Here is a 26,566-nt window from a genome sequence, read left to right on the forward strand (position 1 = left end):
AGTGATCATGAATAGTGTTCTTTGTGATCATTAATTGGGTCTTCATTATGATCATGGCGACCCAAGCTGTCGTAATGTATTCTATCAGTGTTATGTCCCACACGAACATCTAGATGGTGGTGGTTATTTGTGTTGGTTATGATTGATTGTTGTGTTGTCTGAGGGTTTTGAATGTTGTGTTGTGCTTGGGTCATGAGTGTGTTGAGCAACGGCCCTGGTGAGGAGGAGGAGGAGGGCCGCCTCACATGATCACGATTGTCAGGAAACTCCCAAGCTGCTCAACTGACCTGGAGATTCGTACGCCGAGGTAGAAAGTGATCCTTCTGTTGTGAGGACACAGCAGTCTCTCTCTCTCTTTCTCTCTCTCTCTCTCTCTCTCTCTCTCTCTCTCTCTCTCTCTCTCTCTCTCTCTCTCTCTCTCTCTCTCTCCCGGGCGCACAGCGCCCCTTGCCTCCCCTACCGCAGCATCTGGCCAGCCATCTCCGTTATCGCGCCTTCCTATCAAGTTGTCTCCATCCATCTCCACGACCGCCCTCCACCGCAAGTCCACAGCGGCCCCTGCGGGTGGTCTTGTCTTCCTCCTCCCATGATTTAAAAGGTATTTACGCACGGCAGACATGACTCACATCTGCTCTCAGCCCAGTGTTGCTGCTAAGCCTTTCCCGAGCACGTAAGTAGGCCGCTGTATCCCGGCACGACAGCGGCGAAGCACTGTAGTGTGTGTGTAGCGGGAGGGGAGCTGCCCGTGTTGACCATGTTCAGTCTGCTCGCGTTACCCGCCTACATTATTGAGGAACACCCAGTCATAATCATTTACAGGGTAAAGGTTCTCGGACAAGCCAGATCCTATCGTACACCAGCATCACATTAACCTTAAATCTTATCTCGGTTTTTACGCCTTTTGTGTGGGATTAAATTCTTTTTTTTCTGGTTCCTCCGTGTGGCAGTTGTCTGGTGTGGACACTGTGGCTTTCACTCCTGTACCTCTTCCTCCTTTATTGTTTCTCATTTTTTTATCATCATTATTTATTCATTTCCTGTACAACTCGTCTCTTTATTTGTATATTTATCCTTTCCTCCTCCATCATGATATAACTAGCTCTGTTATCACCCCATCTCCCTCCCATCATGGTGTTCCCTTCATCCTCCCATCATGGTTGTACCGCCACCCTCCCATCGCGGTCGTACCCCGTCCCTCCCCCCGGCGTGGGCCGGGCTGAATGAAGACATCAGGGGCAGGGGCGTGGCGGCTTCTCTCTCTCTCTCTCTCTCTCTCTCTCTCTCTCTCTCTCTCTCTGCCGTAGATTCATCGTCGTGCCTGCCTGCAGCCTTCCCAGCCGGGCGCTCTGCCCTGCCCCACGCCCCACTAGGCCTCCCAAGCCCCAATATGACCACCACGTTTTGTTTCGTACATAGGCCTGACGTCTGGTGGCCTTCTGTTGCTTTCTCTGGGCCACATGTGGGTGGAGGTGGCGATTTTTTTGGCCAAATGTGTTGATTTTTTTTTTGCCAAATGTGATGATTTTCTCTCTTTTCTTCTTTGCCGGATATGTGTGACTACTTTTAGCCAGGTATGGTATTGGTTAGTCAAGGTTTGGTTCAGCAGTCTGAAGGTGATTCAGGTATGTGTCGGGTCGTTATCGGTCATTAAGGCAATTTCAGGAATACCTTAAAAGATGTTAGAGATGGGGGCCGTCCGGAGACATTGGCCTGTGTGGGGCGAGTCTGTGTCTCTCTCTAACACTGTGCTTAACGGGAGGGATTTGTGTTGCGGGCCCTGTGTGTGTGTGTGTGTATGTGGGAGGGGGTTGGTGGCTCACGGGGCGTGGGAAACATCCATGGGGCTCCTGCCTGTGGTTGACGCTTGGGGAAGGGAGAGAGGGTTCTGAGACTTTGGAGGGGGAGATGGGGAGAGGAGATGAGGAGGAGGAGGAGGAGGCTGTAACACATCCTGTATTGACATCCGACTTGTTGATGCAGGACGAGGAATGGTGCTGTGATTCCCTAGTGATGATGGCACACGAAGGGGAAGTGGTGCTGGTACTGAGAGAGAGAGTGTGTGGTGTTGCAGCTCCTGCAGGGAGGTGTTTCTGAGAGAGAGAGAGAGAGAGAGAGAGAGAGAGAGAGAGAGAGAGAGAGAGAGAGAGAGAGAGAGGTGGTGTGGTAGTGGGATGGGCTGTGGTAGCGCAGGGGAGAAGTATGAGGATGTGCAGTGGTTGGAGGAGGGGGCGACCTGTGGGTTGGGGACACGAGGGTGTAGTGTGGGGTGGCTGGTACCTCGCCAGACGAACGTTTGTGGTGGTAACACGGCCATGTCAGCGTCCTGCTCCATCAAACTTACTTTTCCTTCTCACTTCCCTCCTGACAGCTATCTCCTCCTACAGGAGGACATGTCCTGCGTTTACCTGCCGTGTGTGTGTGTGTGTGTGTATCGGGGACTTCCTCAGAGCCTGGCCGGGACCGAATTATCCGTGCCAGTGGCGGTGGTCGGTCACCTTAGCCGTAGCCATAAACCCCTCACCAGGGTGCATGTCCTCCCCTCCCCAATCAGCAGGTGGGAATCGCAGCTTCCTTATACCAGGGAAAGTCAGAACCCTCCTCCACCCATCCTGGTGTGTCCAGCTCAGCCATGGGATAGAGACGGGGCTGCTGGTGACCGGCCGACAGGACCACCTTCACTCATCGTTTACTCTTGTACTTTGTTCGGGGAGTTGGGGAAGCGTTATACCCCGAGCGCTGGTGTAGGAGACCAGGTGGTACAGACCACAGCCCTCGCCACACACAAGCCACCGGAATGGTGCTCAGTCCTTGGGATCCTTGGAGTCTACCTTGCAGCTCCGAGTGAGGACACTGGTGCCGTACCACCTGCATCACAGGACTAAGTGTATCCAGCCTATGACTGGGTGTCACTCCACACATATAGGTAGCAGCGAGACCTGCGCGAGAGAACCTGTTGATAACCCACGACCATTAGGACTCTCCATTTTTACCGCAGCCGTTCGATGTGTGCATAAGACGAAGGTAAACAGTGTGCACTGTAGTGAATATACCCAGACGTCGCAGCCTTACGAGAATCTCCCTCGGCAAGACGTATGACGTGCGACGTCTTGATGATGGTGGTGGTGAACAGCAGACCTGATGACCTGTGACAAGTCCAATAGAGGACGGTAATAGTAACCTTGATAATTCCCAGTCAGTATACATGGAGACAGGATAGGAAAGCAGAATGTTCTTCCTCACCAAGCACTTCCTCCGGTGGAGGGAACCTCGGCGCTCACCTTCGTGACGTGAACTTCGGCAGGTGGTGGAGGGAGGGAAGGTGAGATGGCTCCGCCTCGTGACGCTGATCTCGCCAGGGGGGCCACGAAGCAGCCCACACCGCTTACTTGAGCCCGGGAAGGCTGGGGCTCTGCCCCGGGCCTGGCTGGCTGTTCACCCTCAAGACCACGGAAACGTTGGTGTCTCATTCCCTCCCTCCTCCCTCCTTACCTGTCTCAGACCTGCTACGCCTCCTGTATGGACGTTGAAAGTCATAGGGAAGAGTGACAGCTACACACAGATTTCTTGGGTTCGTTTGTTAAGAGGCGGCTGTTTTCCGCTGTGTATGTCAGTGGTGTAATCGTGCATGGCGTCAGTGTAGTAGAAGACATTGTATGAGTTCTGTGACGATGTCTAGGGGTGGAAGGAATGTAGAGGTGGCAGACGTGTAAGGCGGGGAGCAAAGCGGACCCTCACAGGCCCATGGACCTTTCCCCTCCAGGTGGGAGGTGGAAGGGGATCAGGCTGAGTGTTTCCAACCGTGTGGTTTCTCCCCAGACGCTCAGGCCCGACACGACGGCCTGACCAACTTTGCTTATGTCTTCGATGTCGGAGGCTCGCGCCCTCCCGTGTTAGTAATTCAGGATATCGCTGTCGTCTTCCAGGAGATAACCCGGTCATAAGACCATCTGGTCTTGCGTCACCTGCCTCTCCCATGTACCTTCAGAGCTGTGACCAGCTGTACACACACTGGTGTTCCTCTGGCCCCTCAGGCTGGTTCTGGAACACGTTGCTCCTGGAGCCACAGACACACACCACGGACCGCTGTGCTCGAGCCTTCGGAACCCTCCTCACTCGTGACTAGAGCACAACATTGCCAGCAACATTATATGTTGGGTTAAGATCTTCCTCTTTTACCAACAACTTGGGCCGTGACCAGCTGCTGGGAAGTGTATAAAGCCGTTTCCAGAATTACTTGGTGAAGTGTTGAACGTAAAGACTCTCTCTCTCTCTCTCTCTCTCTCTCTCTCTCTCTCTCTCTCTCTCTCTCTCTCTCTCTCTCTCTCTCTCTCTCCACACTCATGGTTTGTGTACAAGAGTCAGTTGTGTTCATCCCGGCATCGTGTATATTCAGGTGTCGCTACTGTCCAGGCATATTGCCGTGGGATTCAGTATTAGGCCAGACTTGAAGGTGTTTATCTTCCCTTCTGTTACTTGTTTCCTGGGAAGGGTCACTTCAGGGGTCAGGCCATCATACACATGGGTCGTACCGTCGTGCTCAAGGGTCGTAGTTGTGCTTAAAGGTTGTAACGCTGGTGTGCGGTCGTAACCTCCTGCTTGAGCCTTTGTTCCGTACCTAAAGAGCGTAACGTCGTGCTCTGGGGTCGTAACCTCGTGTTCTGCGCTCGTAACATCGTGCATAAGTCGGAACATTGTGCTCTGGAGTCGTGCTCTAGGGTCGTAACGTCGCGCTTGAATGGTAACGCTGTGCTCGAGGGTTATAACCTGTTCAAGGGTTGTAACTTCGCGCTCTAGGGTCGACCTCCAGTTGTATTAAATTCAACATGTATTCTTGTATTTATGTTACGAGGATTATGTGCGCATAGTAAGATAATGCAGGGTAATGGCGATTTTGGTTTTAATGTGGTTTACAACATCAACATTTTAGTTTATAATCGCATGTTCTACGTCAGATGTCATTTGATATTGAGGGAGATTAATCTGTGTAGATATTAGTTATCTTCAAGTGTCAAGTGAGACTGAAACGCAGCTTTTATCATTGGTGATCTGTTTACTCTTGACACATATTCCTTTAAAGCATATCTCTCTCTTTTTCCTCTCTCTCTTCATTTCCTACACCACTAGTGGAATTTCCTCCCGTCTTGTTACATTCTGTTGATATACTGGATATTCTTCCTCACAGCTCCCGTCTTGTTGAAGACCTGATAGCCATCGTGTGAGTATATATAGTCCATCTTATTCTCGAGTGTTTGGCATTAGAGAAACATGGCAGTATGCCAAAGGTTGTACGTTCGACCTTGTCATGTGAGGTTTTGCTCCCTGGTGATGGGTGCTGTCCATCATATCTCGAGGGGAAGGTTAGTTCTTCCCTTCCTCAGCGTGTCTTATGTTTCTCCCCATCACTATCTGGCCTCTGTAGTGGCCGTGTCACCTTCAGTGAAAACCATCCTCCCGCTTACTCCCTCCCTCACTCCATATGCCCTCCCATCCTCCCGTCTGTCCATACCTCCAAAACTACTTGTGTGTGGGTATAGGCTCCTCCGCCCACCTGGGGAGGAGCGGTAAGTAAGACATCAAATAGGACTTGGGCTAGCAGAGTCAGAGGTACCAGTTTTTGTTGATAATTTAATAACAGTGTTAATAGTAGGTGGTGGCTGAGGCCGGACCCCCCTGCTAGCAGCGCACCCGACCACCCAGGGAGGCGCGCCATCTTGCCAACGCAAGTTCTCTGCTTTGTTGTGTGTAGGAACGCGCGCCCACACGTTTGCTTATTTTCTAGCTTTACAGTGGATCCCCCAGGCGGGGCACCGGCTAGCTACGACTGCTAGAATACGTATCGTGTATGGTATTTCCGCTCATAAGGTGTGGTCATTGATCTATGCCAGGAACGAGAGGAAAAACAAGACGGTGACCCACACCGCAAACAACAACTACCACGGCACCGCCGCTCTGACGTTCATTTGTTTCTTAACCTCCTCCTCCTCCTCCTCCCCAACGTCCCGCCACAAATCCTCACGGTTGGCCTTCAGCACGTACTCAATTGCTTCAGTTATGACGCAACCCTTGGGATCATGCTGCCGTCTTCTTAACACCACCAGAGAATCATTCAGAACCAGCGAAACTTGAAAGGCAGCGGTGCATTCCTCTACTAGTTGCTTATTGACTTGGCAAATGTTGCTCTGCTCGTCGAGTACAGAAGCCTCCATTCATGCTCTGACCAGACAACAGGCTGGTATGCTTATTATGTAGACGCTCTGGGTTTATTATGTTGATGCTCATGGCTTAATCGAATGCTTTCGGCTTATTTTGTGGGCTATGTCTGGCTGCTACTTTACGCGTCGCTTAAGTCCTACATCATGGTGCTCTGCTGGCTTCAGCATACCAGTCAGGAATTATATATGTATTTGAGGTTGTGGTTGTTGATAGGTTGATGTGTAATGTACCATTACTTTCAGTTTAGTTTATGTGAAATAACGTGTTTTATTTTCGTGATGAGGAGCAGGTGCAATGCCATTGGGGGACAGAGGCATAGTTTACTCAGCAGCAACAATAATGAATCCGTCCAGAATGGTGTAGATAGAGGCTGAGGGTAGCGTATGGATATGGAGTGATGGTATACAGACGGTATTTAAACCTGGTCATGTATTGTGAGAGGTTATACAACCGGAGTTACTGGGCGGACCTGCCTGTACATCACCCTGCCCGGACTGTCTGCTGGGTTATCTCTGCTACATTTTATTCTCTCTTTTTGTTAGCGAAAGTGGACATTGAGCGGTATTGTTTACATCTTCCTTATCTTCACAGCATTAGCAAGGCGAAGAGAGCGGAGGGTTGAGCTTTGATTGTGTAAAGTAATCGCATTTCTTGTGTTAGATGTTGATCAGGAACGTTTACCTTAGTGTACTGAAGTCTTTCCTGTTATTTTTTGGTTAGCGGTTACCTACACATGGTTTGCTGAATTGTTGAACATCGTGTGTCGGAATTGGTGAAAAAGTGGGTGGGGTGAGGGAGGGAGGGAGGTTAAATACAAGAACTCAGTGTTGTTGTTATTGTTGTTACGGAAATTCAGGAAAATCTTGAGATAATTCACGGGTTATATATTCTGTACTGGAGTTGACTGGAAAGCACCTTGATGGTACGTGACAGGAGAGGGTAGGCCGTCATGATACCTGCTCTGCTGTTGTCGAATACACTTCGTGTTTCCTTCTTCCTGTGAGCTATGTCTGGTTCGCCAACACCTGCGGAGCCTTGATTACATTCTTGTCTTATTCCTTTCCTTCTCACCCGAGATGGCCTTGATCAGGACCAGCTGCACCTGTGTAATGCCAAATTATATATATATATATATATATATATATATATATATATATATATATATATATATATATATATATATATATATATATGTTTATATATATATATGTTGATCGCTGTTAGGATTTTTTCTCATTCAGGCTGTAAAATCAAGACTTCCATATTAGTATACTTACTGTTGGGCCAAAGTGAGTGGTGGGTGGGAGGTGCCTTCTGCTTTACTATCTATTTTATACCACAAATAAGATTAAGACAACAGATAGTCTTATCATGAACCATCAACTTTCCATTGACCTGTCCTTCCCATGTTCTCCCGTGAATTCTTTGAAAATCTCAATACACAACCACGTTATTATGTTAGATGAAGCAAGAGTTCGCAGCTGAAGGTGATTGGACGTTAAACCAAGATTGTATCAGTGTATCTCAGCCAAGGTTTGCAGACCCAGTCATTCTGTACAGGTGAGCCAAGACTGCAGCAAAACCAGACTTGCTTTACAGCATAGCCTTGACCATCACAGACTCCAGACTGTCATCAGTAAACCATCACCAAAACAAACACCAAGACTTATAAACTAAATTTCACGAGTGTCACCATCATCGTTGTCTCCTGGCAAAGCCTGGTCTCGCAGACAATGAATTTCCCTACTGCCGAGTTGACATTAATTTCTTATTAAAAATAGAAAAACCGATTCGTTTATCGTCCTCCGTCGAGAGTGTGTGTGTGTGCTGACTGATGATATTTCAGAGCTTGTCTCTTTCAGGGTTACGCAAGAAGAACATTGAACGGCGATGAACGATTAAGTCATCACAGATTTTAGAGGCTGGGTGGTGTCGTCTCCCTCCGATAGTCGTCTCCTCCAGCACGAGACCTTCATAAACCTCTCTAACAGCCATTAGGCCCAGGGTCCTACGGACTCGTGTGGGTCTGCCTGACCGCTCGGAACACAGCTGTGCGTGACGCACATGGCGCATCATTGAAGGGCAGATTTGGTTGCCAGTGGAGCTGGTTTCCCACGGGTTTGTACGAGCGTGAGTAAGATGAGGGTGAGGATGAATGGCTGGTGAGTGGATGGGTGGGTGGCACCGTGTGGCTGGTGGGTGGGTGGGTGGCACAGTGTGGCTGGTGGGTGGGTGGGTGGCCGGGCGGCGGCGACTCCTCCACCAGGTGAGTTTTGTGGCCCAGATCGCTTGCTCCGTCCTCCTCCCTCCTTGCACATCGCCCCGTGCATCACTTCCCCGCAGTTACCCTCAGAGGGTTTCTTCCTTGCTATTGTGTTTCCTTGAGGAGTTCACACTTCTTAGGGGCGTGGAAGCCCCGACTTGAAGGATCTTAGCGTCAGGATGAGGTAGATAATAGGGTTGTTATGGTAGACGAGCCTTGCTTGACTGCGTCTGGTGTCATGGAAATCGGTATTAACCTTTTGTGTGGTTGTCTTCGGTTTGAGTTTTGATGTGATTCGCTTGAGAAGTTGCACCAACCCTGGGCGAACCCAGTTGATCAGCCTCTGTATACCGGAGCTTTCCGTACGTGTTCATGGGTATGTTGTTTCACCCCAGAAAGTTGTATGTTGCTTCATCTGGTTGTGTGGGGACGTCTTGACGTTCGCGGGTATTCTCAGACTTGGTTGAATGTGGGTCCACGTGTGGGAAGCACCATATGTGTTTGTTTGTTGTGTGTGTGTGTGTGTGTGTGTGTGTGTGTGTGTGTGTGTGTGTGGCTATGCGTACCTGAGGATAAGTTTGAAAGCCTTTTTTTTTTGGTCATCATTCACAGTTTCACCACATCATTCGTCCACTACTCATACTGTATAAGTACTTTTCGACATATATTCCAAGAAATCTTTTGTTTAATTCTGTGTTATTGCCTATGTTATTCTTTCTATCTTTGTATTTTTCGTACAGCTGGTCTCTGTTGATCTGATCAAACTGGTTTATAAACTTGAAGGTTGTGGCAACTTCTAACTTACTCCTCTCTCCTCCTTGGTGAACATATTTGTGGCCTGTAGCCCGTCGTTGTAAATAAGCTGTCTTAATTCTGATGCCATCTTCGTTGCCCTTCTGTGCGCCCTCCTGTGTTAATTCTCTGTGCTTCTTTAGGTGCGGTGACCAGAGTTGAGAAACATATTCCAAATTTGTGTGTCGTGGACACCAGAGGCCATAAGGTGGGAAGAGCCACACCAGGTCTTACAGACGATGTGTCCTCGAAGTTGCTCGAGAAAACTCGTCCAAGATAAGGTTTACCGCTGAGGAAATGTCGTGTTGTGGTTGGTACTGGTGTTAGATAACATTACAGGCGTATCATGATTGTCATAACCGGGTTACAGCCTAGGTCCTGTACCTGAAGTGTGCGGGTACAGTGAGAGCGTGTAACAGCATTAAGTCACCAGTACAGTGGTGGTGTCTTTCGCCGCCCAGCAAATGCAAGTTGTCATGCTGTCGCCACATATCGGAGAGTTAATGTTCATTGACTGACCCAACCCACCCACCATCACCTTAGTGTGGTCAAGCGTAGCCAAGCCATCCCTGCTCTAACCCGACCCTCCATCCATTGCCTCACCATTGTCCAAACCTGGCCTAGCCATTCCTGCTCTAACCCAGCATCCATTGCATTACCATAGTCCAGGTTAGCGTAGCCAAACCTGCTCTAATCCAGCCTTGCCATAAGCCATGCTAGCCTTGCTTAGCCATCCTTGCGGACAGTATTAAATCTCGCCGTTCTTTACGAGGTCTCCGAACATATCATAGCCACAATTACCGATAACCATCTCATTCACGACTCGAATGGCTTCAGACTGTCGGCGGGGCGTGTATCGGTCGTCATCAAGCCATAAAGCAAGTGGTGGGGGTCAGGCACCGTGATTAGCGCGGGTTAAGAGACGGCCGGGTTGACGTATTGCGAGGAGGGAGGCTTGCGCGTCCGGCCACCCGAGGGACGTGCAGGGGTTAGGCTGGTGGTGCTCGGAGAAGACTTGGTGGTTCTTGGTGCTGCTGCTGCTGCTGCTGTATCATCTTTGTTCAGGAACGATGATGATGATGATGATGCTGCTGGTGTGGGTGGTGATTATTGAGATGCTGTGTGAAATACTGCTGCTGATAACGCTGGTGATTGTGGCGTTTACCTGTGTGGATGCGGGGCTGCCCCGCTGCCGGCCTCAGTGCCTTCCTGATGACAGCAGTGAGGGTCAGTTTGCCGTGATGTACGTCGGTATTAATGCTGTGCGCTGCTATATAACCCGGCCATTGCTGTGATATACAGCGGGTGTCGAGTGCTGCACGTGGCCTTACCAGCCGGTAGTTGGTGTGATGGAGTGCGTCAGACCGGCCGCATGATGTACGGACACCCGCCAACCGGCCATCGGGGAGCAGGCTCAAGTAGCATCCATCAAGCTTCCCGCAGACGCCGGCCGGAGGTCCAGGGGAAGTCCGGCTCAGCCAGGTCTGGTGGTGTGGTGCCCGTGAGCAGCTGCTTCAGGTCAGCCAGCAGAGGGGGAAGGCGAACACTACGGCTGCAGGGAGAGCAAGATTTCTCCCAAGGCAGGACGATATATTCGCTGCCTTTGCGGCAGAACTCAGGATCAGTGCGTCGACGGAAGCTAAGCTGCGTGTGATGGTACTGGAGGAAGCTGAGGTAGATCTGGAAAGTACTGGTACACCTGAAGGCCTATGGAGGCTGCAGGGGTTAGTCTTGGTGTAAACATACTGCTTCACTGGAATCCAAAGAAGACGGGTATGGGTGCGCCGCGCTGCTGGGGTCTAGCGAAGATGGGTGTGGGTGCGCCGCGCCGCGCTACTGGGGTCTAGCGAAGATGGGTGTGGGTGCGCCGCGCTGCTGTGGCCCCAGGAAGATGGTGGAGATAGGACTGCGTGGCCGGGCCCCGTCATTATTTCCCCTAACTTAATATGGGCTGGGATGAGGGCAACGGAGGCCAGCCCTCATGCAAGACCTCCAACCCTGGTACCTACCTCCCGTACACACACACACACACACACACGGGCCGCAGCCACACCGGATCTGGAAGTGTCGCGGCTGGAAGCGCCAGAAAGCGACCGATACACGGGTCAATACCTTGTGTATTTTCAGCTGTTTCCCTACACAAGATAGTGGATTATGCTGTGTGGTGGTCGTGGTCATCAGGGCGACGTATAAGGTAAGTGATGGATGGACGGGCGAAGGAAGGTGGACGCAACACTGCCATCCTCCTGATGCTAACCTACGTAGGTGCGTGAGTGCCAGCTGTGTGTGGGGGACGCGGCAAGACCTTGATAATGCAGAGTTGTGGGAGCAGCTTTGGAAGTCTCGAAGAATGTCACGAGATGTGGCTGACCCGGCCGGACCACAGCTCCGGAAGATCTTGCAAGCTATCTTTCCCGAATTTTAGGCAGGCCACTTTGGCCCAGGAGTACACGGTCCTCAGTAGTAAACTACATCTTTATCAGGGAATCCTATGTTGAAGTCCATCTGTCGGATTAAAACTCCCTGGAAACCGACTATGAGTTAAGGTTTAAAAAGGCCCATTGTGCCAGACGTCGGCTATTGAAGACACTTGAAATACACCTGACCAGTCCTGGTTCCGCTTGGAATTAAGATCATATATTTTTCACCTGTTCAGGAATTAATGAACAGCTCTGTTACCAGGACCCATATCATTATCCCAATTAGCTTAGTTTGGTTCTTGGCCACCACGAACTTGGGAAAAGAAACCAGAACCTGAAGTCACGAAGAAGAATTTATCCTGGTGTCAAAGCCCAGATTCGTGAGGTAATCTGTGGAGCAGCTTCCATCCGTACGACAGTCGCCTGCCCTCGAAAGGACTCCTCTGGCAAGAGAGGCCCAGGTAGCGTGTGCTAGGGTGTCGCTGGAGGTGTGGAAGGGGCATGGTGGGGGGCGCTAGCACTGGTTTTTACAAGCCGAGTATTGGCTGAGTCACTCGGATGGTGCAGGAGGACCTGCAGGAGTGCTCACACCTCGTAGGGTGACACTCTAGATGCGTCTTGGAGGCTCTAGAGTCTAGATGCTCTAGAAAATTGACAGGATCCAGCTGACGAGGAGCCAGGGAAGTCTCTAGAGGCCAAGGGTTTGACAGATGGTAGATCTAGGAGGCTTCAGATGGCGGGAGCCCAGCAGTTGGTGGTCTTGGAGGCCCCCAGACAGTGGGAGAGCAGCAGGTGGTCGGCTAGGGAGGCTTCAGATAGTGGGAGCCTAGCAGGTGGTGGTCTTGGGAGGCCCCTGACAGTGGGAGAGCCAGCAGGTGGTCGGCTAGGGAGACTTCAGATAGTGGGAGCCTAGCAGGTGGTGGTCTTGGGAGGCCCCAGACAGTGGGAGAGCCAGCAGGTGGTCGGCTAGGGAGGTTCCAGATAGTGGGAGCCCAGCAGGTGGTGGCTAGGGAAAGCCTCGCCATATAACGCATGAACTAATGAGCGCAGCATTGAGTTGGCAGACATACGGAGGGGTCGGTGGAGTTGTAGCGACGCTCTACAAAATTCAGTGTGACGAGTGAAAGCTGCGGGAGAACCATGATGTACACCGCTTATTACAGCATAATAACATCCAAATTTGGTCAGTTGGCCCGTCTTAACGAGGATGGGTGGGGCATGGGCGTGCTCACACCCTCTCCTGCTGTCCCCATCACTGCTACTGTTGGTGTTGCCTCCGTTGTTGGTGGTGTTGCCATCACTGGTGATGGTGGTGATGGTGGTGGTGGTGATGTGGCTGCGATGCTCCTCCTCTGAGCGGCAGCGCCAGGGGATGACAGGGGTCACCAAGATCATTGTCAGTTGCCACTGGCGGCCAGAAGATTATAACATTACATGTTGCCCGGTTGCGTCGCTACATTAGCTTGCGTTAGAATCATACACTCGCCGCTATGAGTGGGTATATACAGTCTGGGTATGTCAGGTATCTTTATATCAACAACAAGTCGGGGTCCAACTCGGCGATGCACGAGAGAGGGGGGAAAAAATGACCTCCATAAAAAAGAAAGGTTTTATATCATTGTGAAAGGTGGGCCTTTGTTAGGGTTAAGGCTAGGCTCACGTTACAACTGCTACGATAACCATCTGTATACAGGTTAATACCTGGCCTTGATGTAGTCGTGATGTAGTTCGCTGATGCTGTTCCTCTCTCTAGACATATGTGTTTTACCTGACGCATTCTGTTATGATGGAAAGTCGACGTACAGCTGCGTCCCTACGCTCATGTATCTGAAGTCCCACCGTTCGTTCCTCCCTGAGTGCAGGTTTTAATCTTGTGTTAGGCAACCCACTATTATGTTCGAGAGCCTCAGTAGGGTTGTAACTTCGCCTGAGGCGTCAGCCTAATGTTGTGGGAGATGTATGTACGAGAAGCCACAAAGGTTGCACTCACGTCCCCTTTGCTAGTGAAGTGCGCGTATCTGTATCTGGCCTCAGAGACAACCATGTTACATTAAGATGTCAGGGTATTTAGAGCAAGTAATGAGGATACAGAGTCCGAGATAATGAAAGAGTCTGGCGTTATGGTCTGTGCGGCAGCCTCAGGAGCGATGACTGTACAGTCTGGCGTAGGGATCTTGCGCACTGTCTCCACTCGTCAAGATCTCCAGCTTTAGAAGACATTAATGTCATTATTTTAATGGTAGATCCATACATCCAAGGAGAGAATTCTACGCATTTTTAATTTTTCGAGGAAAACTGAATATTTTTGTCAAGTTGTAAATTAAATAAAAAGACTGAGTTCCATCCTCCCCGCCTCCCCATGTCTGGCCTCCAGCTTGACACCCTGACCCTCAGTAGACCTCCAATCCTCACGCCCTGACCCTGCCCTGACCCAAGAGTTTACGACCCTGCTATGACCTGAGGGCTGACCTGTCCCTGATATGACCTTGATCCAAGAGTCATCGACCCTAATATGACCTTAGAGTAAACATGACTTTGCCATGACCCCAGGGTTGCCATGATCCTTGAACAGACCTGACCCTGCCATGAACCTGGGGTTAATTTGACTTAACCATGACCCAAGGGTTGATCTGATCGTTCAATGACCCTATTTTGACCTGACTCTGTCATGACGTAAAGGTTGACCTGATTCTACTTTGACCCGAAAGTTGACCTGAGACTGTCATGACCCTTTTGTTCTTTGACCTTACCATGACCTTTAGGTTGACCTGACGCTGCCATGACTCGTGACTGACCTCATCTTGACATGCCCCTTAGGGCGACCTAACTACCATGACCCGAGAGTTGACCTGATATCCTGTGTGTGTCCCGCTGACAAGACTTTATTACAAGGGGTCGCGAAAGGGAATTTTCCCTGTGTTTCCTGCTGGGAGAAACGAACATCAATAAAGTTCCTAAAGATGTAAACCTTAAGGATTATAGACATTGTAATTAGATATTCATTGAAGACTATTTGTATGGAATAGTCTCGTGCATCGTCAGGTGAAGAGATCAGGGACTTCAGGTTTACATAGGATCAGGAGCTGAGGATTGATAAGACTCTTGGGGTCTGGAGGCAAATGGTGATTTGGGAGTATTGATCCGTGGCAGGAAGTGTCTAGTTCCCAGAGGGATCAGCCTCCCGCATCTCTTCGTACAAGTTTAGAGTAACCAAGTGCATTGGGAGCATATGGTGAATTCAGTCGTCTTAAGGTAAGAGTAGGTAAACTGAAGCAGTAGTTGCCTCCTTCAAAATATGGTGAGATGGATCATGCGGACCTTCAAGACGAGGGAGGGAGAAACCAGTGACGACTCTCTTTAAGCGCTCATACTCTCACGAATGGAATATTCTTGCGTATTGACGTCACCTTGCGGGAATGAGGAGGCGTTCAAAGATCCTTCGCGACTGAACCACCGAGAGCGACTGAAATCACTAAAGCTGTACTCTCTGGAACGCAGGTGGGCTGAGGTTTATCACTTTGTGCATTTAGAAATTCCTAGAAGGCACGGTCCCCATCCTACACTCAAGAATTATTTCGTAATGACACCACAGGCATTTGAAGACAGTGGGAAAAGTCACCCTTAACAAGCATAGAGATGGCACGAGATGCATGAAAAGTGAAGTTACTTCGAGCATCCGGGGCCGAAGACCGTTCAACACATCGCCTGCGGATATCAGAAACAGTGGAGTGCACTGTGGGAAAATTCAAGAATGCCCTGGACAGGTATTGACAGGGTGTACCACATACGTCAGGCTGTGGTGGCTTCGCAGGCATGTTGGTGTCGCGGCTTCCAACAGCCTGCTCGGCCAACGTCCCAGCTGAGCAGCTTAGGTCCAACCCGAGCTGTGAGAGGAAGAAGAGCCCTGAATCCCTCGTCAGGTATACCTTACCTGACGAAGAAATTATAGTTGTGGTGAGAGTGAAGCTGATGATGGAGTCTCAGTCGTGGAAGAGGACCCGTTGATAAAGCCAGATGGCCACAGTGAGTTCTTACCCAGGGGTGAGGAAAACTACCACACTAACTGTGGCTTGAAGAACCTTACTGGTGGTGCCCCAGCACTCCTAGATGTACCTCATACCCTAGGAGGCACTGGTGGTACCCCTAGTACTCCTAGGTGTACCTCATACCCTAGGAGGCACTGGTGGTACCCCTAGTACTCCTAGGTGTACCTCATACCCTAGGAGGTACTGGTGGTACCCCAACCCCGCTAGGGTGTACCCCAGACCGTTCAGGGAAGTTCTGGTTTGATGATGCTCAGAACTAACATCCATGACACAAGAAAGCGAGGTTATTGCCTCCTGTCACCGGTTCACTTGACAGTAAGTGGCGCCTTAACACATACGGCCTTCAATACATTCTTCATGAGAACCTCGCCTGAAGATCCCAGTACAATGTACAGCCACTGCTGCTGCTGGTGCGCTGTGTGTGTGTATGTGTCGGGGAGAGGAGGAGATAAAGAGCACTCTGTCGCGAGTGCTTAAGACATAATTTTGCCAATAGACTGGGCTAGCGCATAACGCTTAACCCCCGCGCATAATCTGAGAGTCACGTGTTGTCCGATGGTGTGAGTGTGATGGAGAGAGGGTGTGTTTGTGGACTGAAAGCCAGTTATTCACCTGTGGTGCGGGTGAGGCTGGAAGACAAGACACCCGCCTGGCATCCTTCTCCTGCGGTCATGACAATCACTTTCTGATACGCTCTTGGACAGGAGCGGGTGTACGACCTGGTCGGTGAGGGAGTAAGATAGAGGAGGGTAAGCGTACAGGCATGAGTGGAGAGGGAAACGGCGAAGTACTGGCAGGCAAGGGACTTACCCTACGTACGAAGAGACGAGGCAGTATGATCATAGTAGCCGAAGTGTAGCATGAAATATGATGGTAGCACGAACGTGCGGAGCCCCACACGTGTGGTGCAGCAGACACGGGACGCTCTCCTTCATGGTTTCGCCAGACCAGCCTGGCAGCACAAACATGAATGGAGACCTGGAGCATTAGACAGCCTGGCTGACCGGAACCCTCACTGACAAACCCTCGGACGGAGACTTAGCCACAGGGGGGCCGGGGCCTCCCGGAAGCCCTGCGTTATGTAGAGGCAAGATGAGGGAGGGAGGGAGTCAGGGAGAGCACATGGGAGTGGTGAGGCGTCTGCTGGGACGGACGAGTCTCGTGAGTCATGACACGTTCATGGTCCTGATGCTACACTTACGATCCGCAGTGTGGTGTATTACTGTGTGATGACGTCACCTTGAATAGCAGGCCGCCCCAGCTTCCAGTTAATGAGCGTGTCAAGATCACGTACAGACAGTCAGTAGTCCTAGTGTTAGAAAGCAAAAACTGCTGAGAACGACCGAAATAGACTTTATTATCTTGACACCCGGAGTGGGAACACGTCACCTGATACACAGTGAGTGGGAACATATCACCTGGAAGACCTGGCACCTGATCCTCACTCAGGAATCATTTCGTGTTTGCATGAATCATAGATGGAAGACTCTGAGTCATCCCGCAGTAAAATCCTCAGAGGTTCATAAGTACAGTGAGAGGAGACACTGTAAACGCTGGACGACCAATACCGTTGAGGTTGGTAGTACGTGCAGGTATTAGAGCCATTATAACCCGGCCAGTAAAAGAGAATATCTATTATGGAGTAGACATGTTTTCAGTATGACAGGTGCGTGTTCTGCTTAACAAGGAAAGAGAAAAAAAAAATTCATAGGCCAATTCCTCAGTTACGTTGTGCTGGACCATGAGTGGCGGAACAGATGTCTGAGACCCGATGGTGTTGTGGAAGGCCAAACCCAACCAACTCCACACCTTTACTTCTGTACAGGTCATGAGTGCTACATACGCCTGCGTGTGTGATTGCCTAGGGGAACGTTTACAGGCCCTGGCTTATCTAGGGTAATAGTGCCTCTGTATGACTGCGCCTCTCCCACGATGCACAGTCCAGAGGTGTGGCAAGATTGTAGGCCAGCAGGACGTAACCTAAGTTGCCAGAATGATCAGAGAAACACATGAGAAACTTAGTCCTAAATTCTGCAGTGTTTCGTAGCATAAGACGAGCATTATGCCTGTTAGGGGTTTCCACCCCGTCTGTTGAATACATATGGGTGGTGGTGTCTCTATTACCCGTGATTTCCCCCGTGGCCTGAGGAAGTTGGAGGAGGGATGTGTACTGGTCATGATGAAGTGAGGGAGGGTTGATGGTTTCTGTAACGGGCACATCTCCCACCTCCATGCTTCTTCCAAGAGAGAGAAAAGAACAAAAAATCGACCGCAGTTACTTGTGAGGGATAAGTCATACTGGGTATGACATCAACATCTTTGAAGTGTGGTACACGGCAAGTGTGGTGAGGGGAAGCACTGGCAGATCCGTGACTTGTGTTGGGGGTCGATGTGCATTAAGACGTTATTCACATGTTCAGGCGGGTGGCCCCGCGTGTGCCGGCGCGGGTCGCGGGGCTGGTGAACTACTGCAGTACCCGCGTTCTGCTGCTGGGTATCCAGTCTATATTCATACAAGACTAAACCTAACGAGTTTAGGTCCCCCTTACGTTTGAGCAAGGGCAGTATACATGCATTCCACTAATCCTCAAGGACCTCACTATGGTCCGTACATACAATGAATCTCCTAAGTAACAAATCAACATCACAGTCACCCACTTATAGCTCTTGTGTTGTGTGGAGAGTGGTCGTGGTCGCCCACGGGGTCACTTGCATCTGATTGCCTCGTAATGTGCTGGTGTGGCATCTTCCCTGGTGGATGTTCACTCAACGTTGTTTTTTGAGGGTAAAGGTGTGTTGCCTCACGTGGTGTTGTGGGCTGAGGCTCAGGTGGTGCGGGTGGTGGAAGAGGGTTGACTGGTAGATGGTGTAGAGGAAGGTTGACTGGGTTTAGGGTAGGAGTCGTCGAGACTGATTGGCTAAGGTTATGGCAGGTTTTCCTCATAGAAGTTGGTTAAGTAGGTGTATGGTGTTTGGTTGAGCAGGTGTATGGTAGTTGGTTGAGCAGTAGTATGGTAGTTGGTTGAGCAGGTGTATGGTAGGTGTTGTAGAGGAAGGTCGACTTACGTAGGTTGATGGTGGGTATTCTGAGGAAGGTTGGGAGGAGTCAGTCAGTACACGTGTTGACAACATTGTGACCCACCAGCTGGAGGATCACCTCTTGCGGGCGGCTTCATGTGTTAAGGGAACGTTGTGTATTGTGTTTCTTACATCGATGTTGGATGCTCGTCTCACTGCTGAGCTCGAGCTGGAACTAAGGTGTGCTGCTGCTGCTGCTGCCACTTTGTTCAGTCGAGTTATTTGATGCCGCAGCTTGCAGAAGGCCAGGAGTAACGTCTGTCGCACGAGAACGATATTTACTTTATATGTGGAGCTGTTGCTAGAATGGTCAATATTGGATGAAGATCATTACGTGGGAGGGATTTAGTGTCGTGTTTTGACACGCGAGTCGGATTCGTGTATCAAAGAGAATCAGAGGTTTGCACGGAGTACAACAGACAATTTAAAGAAGCATTTTCTGCCTTCTTCCCCCCTTTTTTTTTACTATACAACTTTGAATACTTTCTGAACTTTGTTGATGTTGAGGTCAATCTTTTATATTTAATGGAGTTTTTGTTTTAGGAAATTATCTATTGCTCTACCAAGTGTCCCTGACCTTACATGCATCTTACACCTTTATGGTAGACTCATCACTTCTCCCACAGTTCCATCAGTCAGTCCGGCTGTTTGTGACCACAGCTGGACCCGGCGGAGTAGATACGCGAAGTACATGTTATGTATGACCTCGTACTATCCTCGTAGGATAACCTGTATGTGTAGGAAGTGAGGTTCAGGTTCTCAACTCCTGTACATACATGTTATTTTCTTCAGCGGTGAGAGGCTACTTTTCTCCTTAACTGTTTGCACATTTCTTTTCCAGGTGGTGATTGGGTATTGAGCCCTCCAGTGCCTTTTGAGGTTCCACTGTGGCTGGGTACAGGGGGAAGTGTTAATCATAAGTTAACTCAGTGTTGTAATGATGTTAGTGAGGAATTCTCGTTTTCGTCAGAGGGTGGTCGGCTGGAGCAGGAGCTCGCGTACGTGGAGAAGAGCCTGGGTGAAGGGGCCGGCACCACCAAGCAGATCCTCATCCAGACCCCGAGGGACCAGGGAGCGAACGTCCTCCACCCCCGCGCCCTCCTGGCGCACACTGCCGTCCTCCTGGCTGCCACCCAAGTCAAGATAGACATGTTCGACATGTAAGTATACCTGCAGTGTACACGAGAAATCTGTAGCCAAGTGTTATATATTAGTATACCCTAGAACTCTTGTCTCCACCTTAAGTGAACAGAGTCTGAATCTGTGTATGTTTTAGGATAATTTGAGCCTTAGTTTTGAGAGTGATGTGTGATTGTTTACGATGTGATGGGCCTCGGTGGTGTGGGGCGTCGTGTGTGTGTGTGTGTGTGTGTGTGTGTGTGTGTGTGTGGCAGGGTGAGGGAGGGAGGGTGAGGGAGGGAGGGAGGAGGAGGATGTGCATCACTTGTCACGTGATGTGACTGGCATTGTCACGGTAGATGGTGTCGTTATGGGTGGTTCTCCTGAGCACATACAACAGTACAGTTACCTTGAGGTAATGTACGTTACATGCACGTGCTGCCGCTCTGGTGATGATGAAGGGGGTGTAGCTCATAGCCCCAAGGGCAGTTGCATACTTACCATACGTGCATACTCAGTGGGTAGTGTGTGCATACTCAGTGGGTAGTGTGTGCATACTCAGTGGGTAGTGTGTGCATACTCAGTGGGTTGTGTGTGTGTGTGTGTGTGTGTGTGTGTGTGGAAGTATTTACCAATGAAGGTCATGAAGGGGAGGGGAAAACATCAGGTAAGTCCCCTCAAACCTGCAGCCTGTCAGAATGAAATGCTGCGCCTCCTAAAACGGTAACACCACACACACACACACACACACACACACACACACACACACACACACACACACACACACACACACACACACACACACACACACACAGGTTCGGCATGTGCGTGGCCTAGACTAGACTACTACATGCCTCAGGACGAAGATACAATCCCCCAACACAACCAACACGAATGAATGAAGACCTAACTTGTAGAGGTCGTGCCAGGGTGTTACCAGATGGAGGAAGAGTGTAACACTAAGGAACGAACTGATATCCAGAGGTAAATAGCGAGCCGAAGTATGTGGGAGTAGGAGGAGCAGGAGGGAGGTGTGCTGGATGCCGCCCCACGCTTCATACGGTGGGGCTGCGATGGTCAGAGTACAGGTGTGGGCACCACCTCTCGGGCGGAGGGGGAGTGCTGGAGTCGCATCATGAGCATGACAGACGGTCGTGCACACCCTGGCTGATGTCTTGCTCCATCATCGTGATCCGCCACGTCAGTATATCCACGAGTGGGGGGAAATGTGTCCTCAGTTCCGCGTGTGTTATCATTATCATGTCATGTAGACGATGGTTCACACGTTTGACCAAATCACTTCTCTTACAACTGTGTGTATGTCGATCCAGCATCACACCATCTCTCTCTCTCTCTCTCTCTCTCTCTCTCTCTCTCTCTCTCTCTCTCTCTCTCTCTCTCTCTCTCTCTCTTCCCCAAGACAACGAGCGTTGTTGGTCTCGCTGGAGATCGTGGAAGGGAAAGCCAGGAAGACACCGTGGCCAGACCCGGGCCCAATATTTATGGTGATGAGACCAGTCCCAGACGGACCGTAAAGACGAAAATGCCTTGGTTAATCTGGGCGGGATGTGTGTGTGTGTGTGTGTGTGTGTGTGTGTGTGTGTGTGTGTGTGTGTGTGTGTGTGGGCGCTCGTATTAACCAGCTCGTGGATTTAGAACCATGATTATTTAGTGAAGCCAGTGGGTGGGTTGGTGGGTGGGTTGGTGGGTGGGTAGGAGATGGTGGGGTGGTGGGTGGGTGGTGTTATTAGTGTAGTGCTGCTTGGTAATGATCTTAGGAGTGGCCGGCCGCCCACTTCCACCCTCCGCCCATCCTCCCCCGCCCACCAGCTTCCCCAACCGCACCACCCACCCTCATACCCTCTCTACAGCTGCCCATGTACCCCGCCCGACCGCCCACTTCCACCCAGGAGTCTGCTCTCAACCCTCAGAATACTCATAGAAAAAGGGATCTCGTGGTGTGGGTCCCTCAGTCACATGTTATCATGGGATCACATCTCCTTCAGCGGTGTGGCTCCTCGTCTTGGTGGATGATGTCCCCTGTGTGGCTCCTCGTCTTGGTGGATGATGCCCCTGTGTGGCTCCTCGTCTTGGTGGATGATGTCCCTGTGTGGCTCCTCGTCTTGGTGGATGATGTCCCTGTGTGGCTTCTCTTCTTGGTGGATGACGCCCCTGTGTGGCTCCTCGTCTTGGTGGATGATGTCCCTGTGTGGCTCCTCGTCTTGGTGGATGATGTCCCTGTGTGGCTCCTCGTCTTGGTGGATGATGTCCCTGTGTGGCTCCTCGTCTTGGTGGATGATGCCCCTGTGTGGCTCCTCGTCTTGGTGGATGATGTCCCTGTGTGGCTTCTCTTCTTGGTGGATGACGCCCCTGTGTGGCTCCTCGTCTTGGTGGATGATGTCCCTGTGTGGCTCCTCGTCTTGGTGGATGATGCCCCTGTGTGGCTCCTCGTCTTGGTGGATGATGTCCCTGTGTGGCTCCTCGTCTTGGTGGATGATGTCCCTGTGTGGCTCCTCGTCTTGGTGGATGATGCCCCTGTGTGGCTCCTCGTCTTGGTGGATGATGTCCCTGTGTGGCTCCTCGTCTTGGTGGATGATGTCCCTGTGTGGCTCCTCGTCTTGGTGGATGATGTCCCTGTGTGGCTCCTCGTCTTGGTGGATGATGTCCCTGTGTGGCTCCTCGTCTTGGTGGATGATGCCCTGTGTGGCTCCTCGTCTTGGTGGATGATGTCCCTGTGTGGCTCCTCGTCTTGGTGGATGATGCCCCTGTGTGGCTCCTCGTCTTGGTGGATGATGTCCCTGTGTGGCTCCTCGTCTTGGTGGATGATGTCCCTGTGTGGCTCCTCGTCTTGGTGGATGATGTCCCTGTGTGGCTCCTCGTCTTGGTGGATGATGTCCCTGTGTGGCTCCTCGTCTTGGTGGATGATGTCCCTGTGTGGCTCTCGTCTTGGTGGATGATGTCCCTGTGTGGCTCCTCGTCTTGGTGGATGATGTCCCTGTGTGGCTCCTCGTCTTGGTGGATGATGTCCCTGTGTGGCTCCTCGTCTTGGTGGATGATGTCCCTGTGTGGCTCCTCGTCTTGGTGGATGATGTCCCTGTGTGGCTCCTCGTCTTGGTGGATGATGCCCCTGTGTGGCTCCTCGTCTTGGTGGATGATGTCCCTGTGTGGCTTCTCTTCTTGGTGGATGATGCCCCTGTGTGGCTCCTCGTCTTGGTGGATGATGTCCCTGTGTGGCTCTCTTCTTGGTGGATGATGTCCCCTGTGTGGCTCCTCGTCTTGGTGGATGACTGCCCTGTGTGGCTCCTCGTCTTGGTGGATGATGCCCCTGTGTGGCTCTCGTCTTGGTGGATGATGTCCCTGTGTGGCTCCTCGTCTTGGTGGATGATGTCCCTGTGTGGCTCCTCGTCTTGGTGGATGATGTCCCTGTGTGGCTCCTCGTCTTGGTGGATGATGTCCCTGTGTGGCTCCTCGTCTTGGTGGATGATGTCCCTGTGTGGCTCCTCGTCTTGGTGGATGATGTCCCTGTGTGGCTCCTCGTCTTGGTGGATGATGTCCCTGTGTGGCTCCTCGTCTTGGTGGATGATGTCCCTGTGTGGCTCCTCGTCTTGGTGGATGATGCCCCTGTGTGGCTCCTCGTCTTGGTGGATGATGCCCCTGTGTGGCTCCTCGTCTTGGTGGATGACGCCCCTGTGTGGCTCCTCGTCTTGGTGGATGATGTCCCTGTGTGGCTCCTCGTCTTGGTGGATGATGTCCCTGTGTGGCTCCTCGTCTTGGTGGATGATGCCCCTGTGTGGCTCCTCGTCTTGGTGGATGACGTCCCTGTGTGGCTCCTCGTCTTGGTGGATGATGTCCCTGTGTGGCTCCTCGTCTTGGTGGATGATGTCCCTGTGTGGCTCCTCGTCTTGGTGGATGATGCCCCTGTGTGGCTCCTCGTCTTGGTGGATGATGTCCCTGTGTGGCTCCTCGTCTTGGTGGATGATGTCCCTGTGTGGCTTCTCTTCTTGGTGGATGACGCCCCTGTGTGGCTCCTCGTCTTGGTGGATGATGTCCCTGTGTGGCTCCTCGTCTTGGTGGATGATGTCCCTGTGTGGCTTCTCGTCTTGGTGGATGATGCCCCTGTGTGGCTCCTCGTCTCGGTGGATGATGCCCCTGTGTGGCTCCTCGTCTTGGTGGATGATGCCCCTGTGTGGCTCCTCGTCTTGGTGGATGATGCCCCTGTGTGGCTTCTCTTCTTGGTGGATGATGTCCCTGTGTGGCTTCTCTTCTTGGTGGATGATGTCCCTGTGTGGCTTCTCTTCTTGGTGGATGATGTCCCTGTGTGGCTTCTCTTCTTGGTGGATGATGTCCCTGTGTGGCTCCTCGTCTTGGTGGATGATGCCCCTGTGTGGCTTCTCTTCTTGGTGGATGATGTCCCTGTGTGGCTTCTCTTCTTGGTGGATGATGTCCCTGTGTGGCTCCTCGTCTTGGTGGATGATGTCCCTGTGTGGCTTCTCTTCTTGGTGGATGATGTCCCTGTGTGGCTCCTCGTCTTGGTGGATGATGTCCCTGTGTGGCTTCTCTTCTTGGTGGATGACGTCCCTGTGTGGCTCCTCGTCTTGGTGGATGATGTCCCTGTGTGGCTCCTCGTCTTGGTGGATGATGCCCCTGTGTGGCTCCTCATCTTGGTGGATGACGCCCCTGTGTGGCTCCTCGTCTTGGTGGATGATGCCCCTGTGTGGCTCCTCGTCTTGGTGGATGACGCCCCTGTGTGGCTCCTCAGTGCCCGACGTGTACAGCAAGTGGCAGTAGGATGACCCAGAGGATGATGGCCTTAAGGAGGACTCATTCACCGTACATGATAAGTACGAGTCTTGAGCGATGGAGTGGTCGTCTGTGTATATACAGTCTATGTGACCGAAATGGATAACATCGAAATAGCACTATGGATTTTATGGCCACTTGGCAGAATGTTGGAACAGTCCAGAGACTCGCCATGTGCTGTACTCCAGCAGAATTACTTAGTGTTAGGCTTAGGACATGACGGATTCGTGTGGTGGGTGGCCTGTGTTGGACATGTAGACTAGAGAGGCCACCATGGCCACAGCGACCGGCCAGGCCACCGCTGAGTTGGGGGTCTAGGGAGGAGAGTGCCGTGCAGGGAGGGGGTGAGGTGGGGTTCTCGGGAGGAGTTGGCAGTGCGGGGAGTCGAGGGAAGGGAAGGGCGTGCTTAGGTTGGGGGGTCATATAATGTAAGGTAGGGTAAGGTCCCATATCCAGCTGTGTGTGGGGGGCAGATCTGCGTAACCAATGTGAGGTATACGTAAGCAGCTGTGGGTCAGGTGAGGCCGGAGGTAATTTTCCAGTCTGGCCAGGTAAGTGCCAGGTTTAGAGGAACTAGTGATGGTTGCCATCCTGGCTTCCTACAGGTTTCCCTGATGATGGCCTGCTTGACACTCAGTGCGCCAAGTTGGAGTTGCTGGTGATGGGCGAGTGTTGCAGTTTAGTGGGCTGGGTTAGTGGTGGTCGGTATGGCCCCCTCGTGTGGCAGGTGGTGGCTCCTGGCCTTCCAGCACCTCCACATCCAACAAGGCTAAATTGGTTTATCGTATCGTTAACGATCCACGTCATGTGTAGTCGAGATCACCTCCTGGTACGTTAGTAAGTAATGATGACACTGACGTCGTGGAGGTGCTGTGCGTTACCTCACTAAAGTCGTGTGTCCAGGCGGAGGATGGCTGGCTGGCCCGTCCACAAGTCACAGTATGATGCAGCACACAAGACCCTCAACATTTAGCGTGACACCTGGACATAAAGGCGTGGCTGTCTGCGGCCAGGTAATCCAAGAACGAATTGGTGTTTTATGAGCCTGTTTACGGAGCGGCCGGGCAGCCGGGCCGCGCGAGTTATGATCCGGGATTTTGCAATTACCCTTTCAGTTGCAGTCGACCGTAGGCAGGCCGTGGCAAATGGTGAAATAAGAGGCTTGTTACACCGGCCAGGGATTCACCCGCGCGGAAATTAGGGGGGATTTGGACCGATCCTCCATTTATTGTATAATGAAATTCAGGGTTGCATATGTTTGGTAGTATGTGGGGTTGGGTGGGGGGATGAAGAGAGGGCCCTGGAGGATTGATTGCGTGGCTCCTGACCCGGTGCGTATGATGGATCTCCCATGCCTGACCCACCTCACACCTCCCAGGACCACATCCTGCACGGGGGGGGGGGGGGTGCGTTATCCAAGTTGCTGTTCGTCTTACGCGTCTGGTCACTGACCCACACATTTAGGCTGGCTGGACGACGGAGAAGGGTTGATTTAGGCTGGCTGGACGACGGAGAAGGGTTGATTTAGGCTGGCTGGACGACGGAGAAGGGCTGAAGGAAGACGCGTTGGCAGAGTTGGGTCCGCAGGGAATATCACGGAAATCTGTCGGGTTCAGCAATGGCTGAGGGCCGGGTGGGAGACGGTGTGGCCTGTGACACCCCCAAGACCAACTCATGGTTAACCTCCAGCCTTGCCACGTCTGCCTCTCCCACCGTTCAGTGTTCCATATACGGGAATAAGATGGTAAATATTGTCCTCATTTATTGTTGGATTGATTTCCCGTTATTTGAAGTACGTAGACTTAACTCTCTCATGATAGCTTTCTTAAAATACT

General features: G+C 51.4%; 1 protein-coding gene across 1 annotated transcript in view; it reads left to right on the forward strand.

Moving 5' to 3' along the window:
* The window catches only part of ptc (protein patched), a 123,369-nt gene that overhangs the window by 29,483 nt on the left and 67,320 nt on the right, over positions 1 to 26,566 (forward strand). Inside the window, exon 3 of the mRNA XM_071681921.1 lies at positions 19,783 to 19,972. Coding sequence (XP_071538022.1) covers positions 19,783 to 19,972 — 190 coding nt within the window. The remainder of the gene's footprint in view (positions 1 to 19,782; positions 19,973 to 26,566) is intronic.

The sequence above is a fragment of the Panulirus ornatus genome, chromosome 33, assembly GCF_036320965.1.
Source record: "Panulirus ornatus isolate Po-2019 chromosome 33, ASM3632096v1, whole genome shotgun sequence".
NCBI classification, from domain to species: Eukaryota; Metazoa; Arthropoda; class Malacostraca; order Decapoda; family Palinuridae; genus Panulirus; species Panulirus ornatus.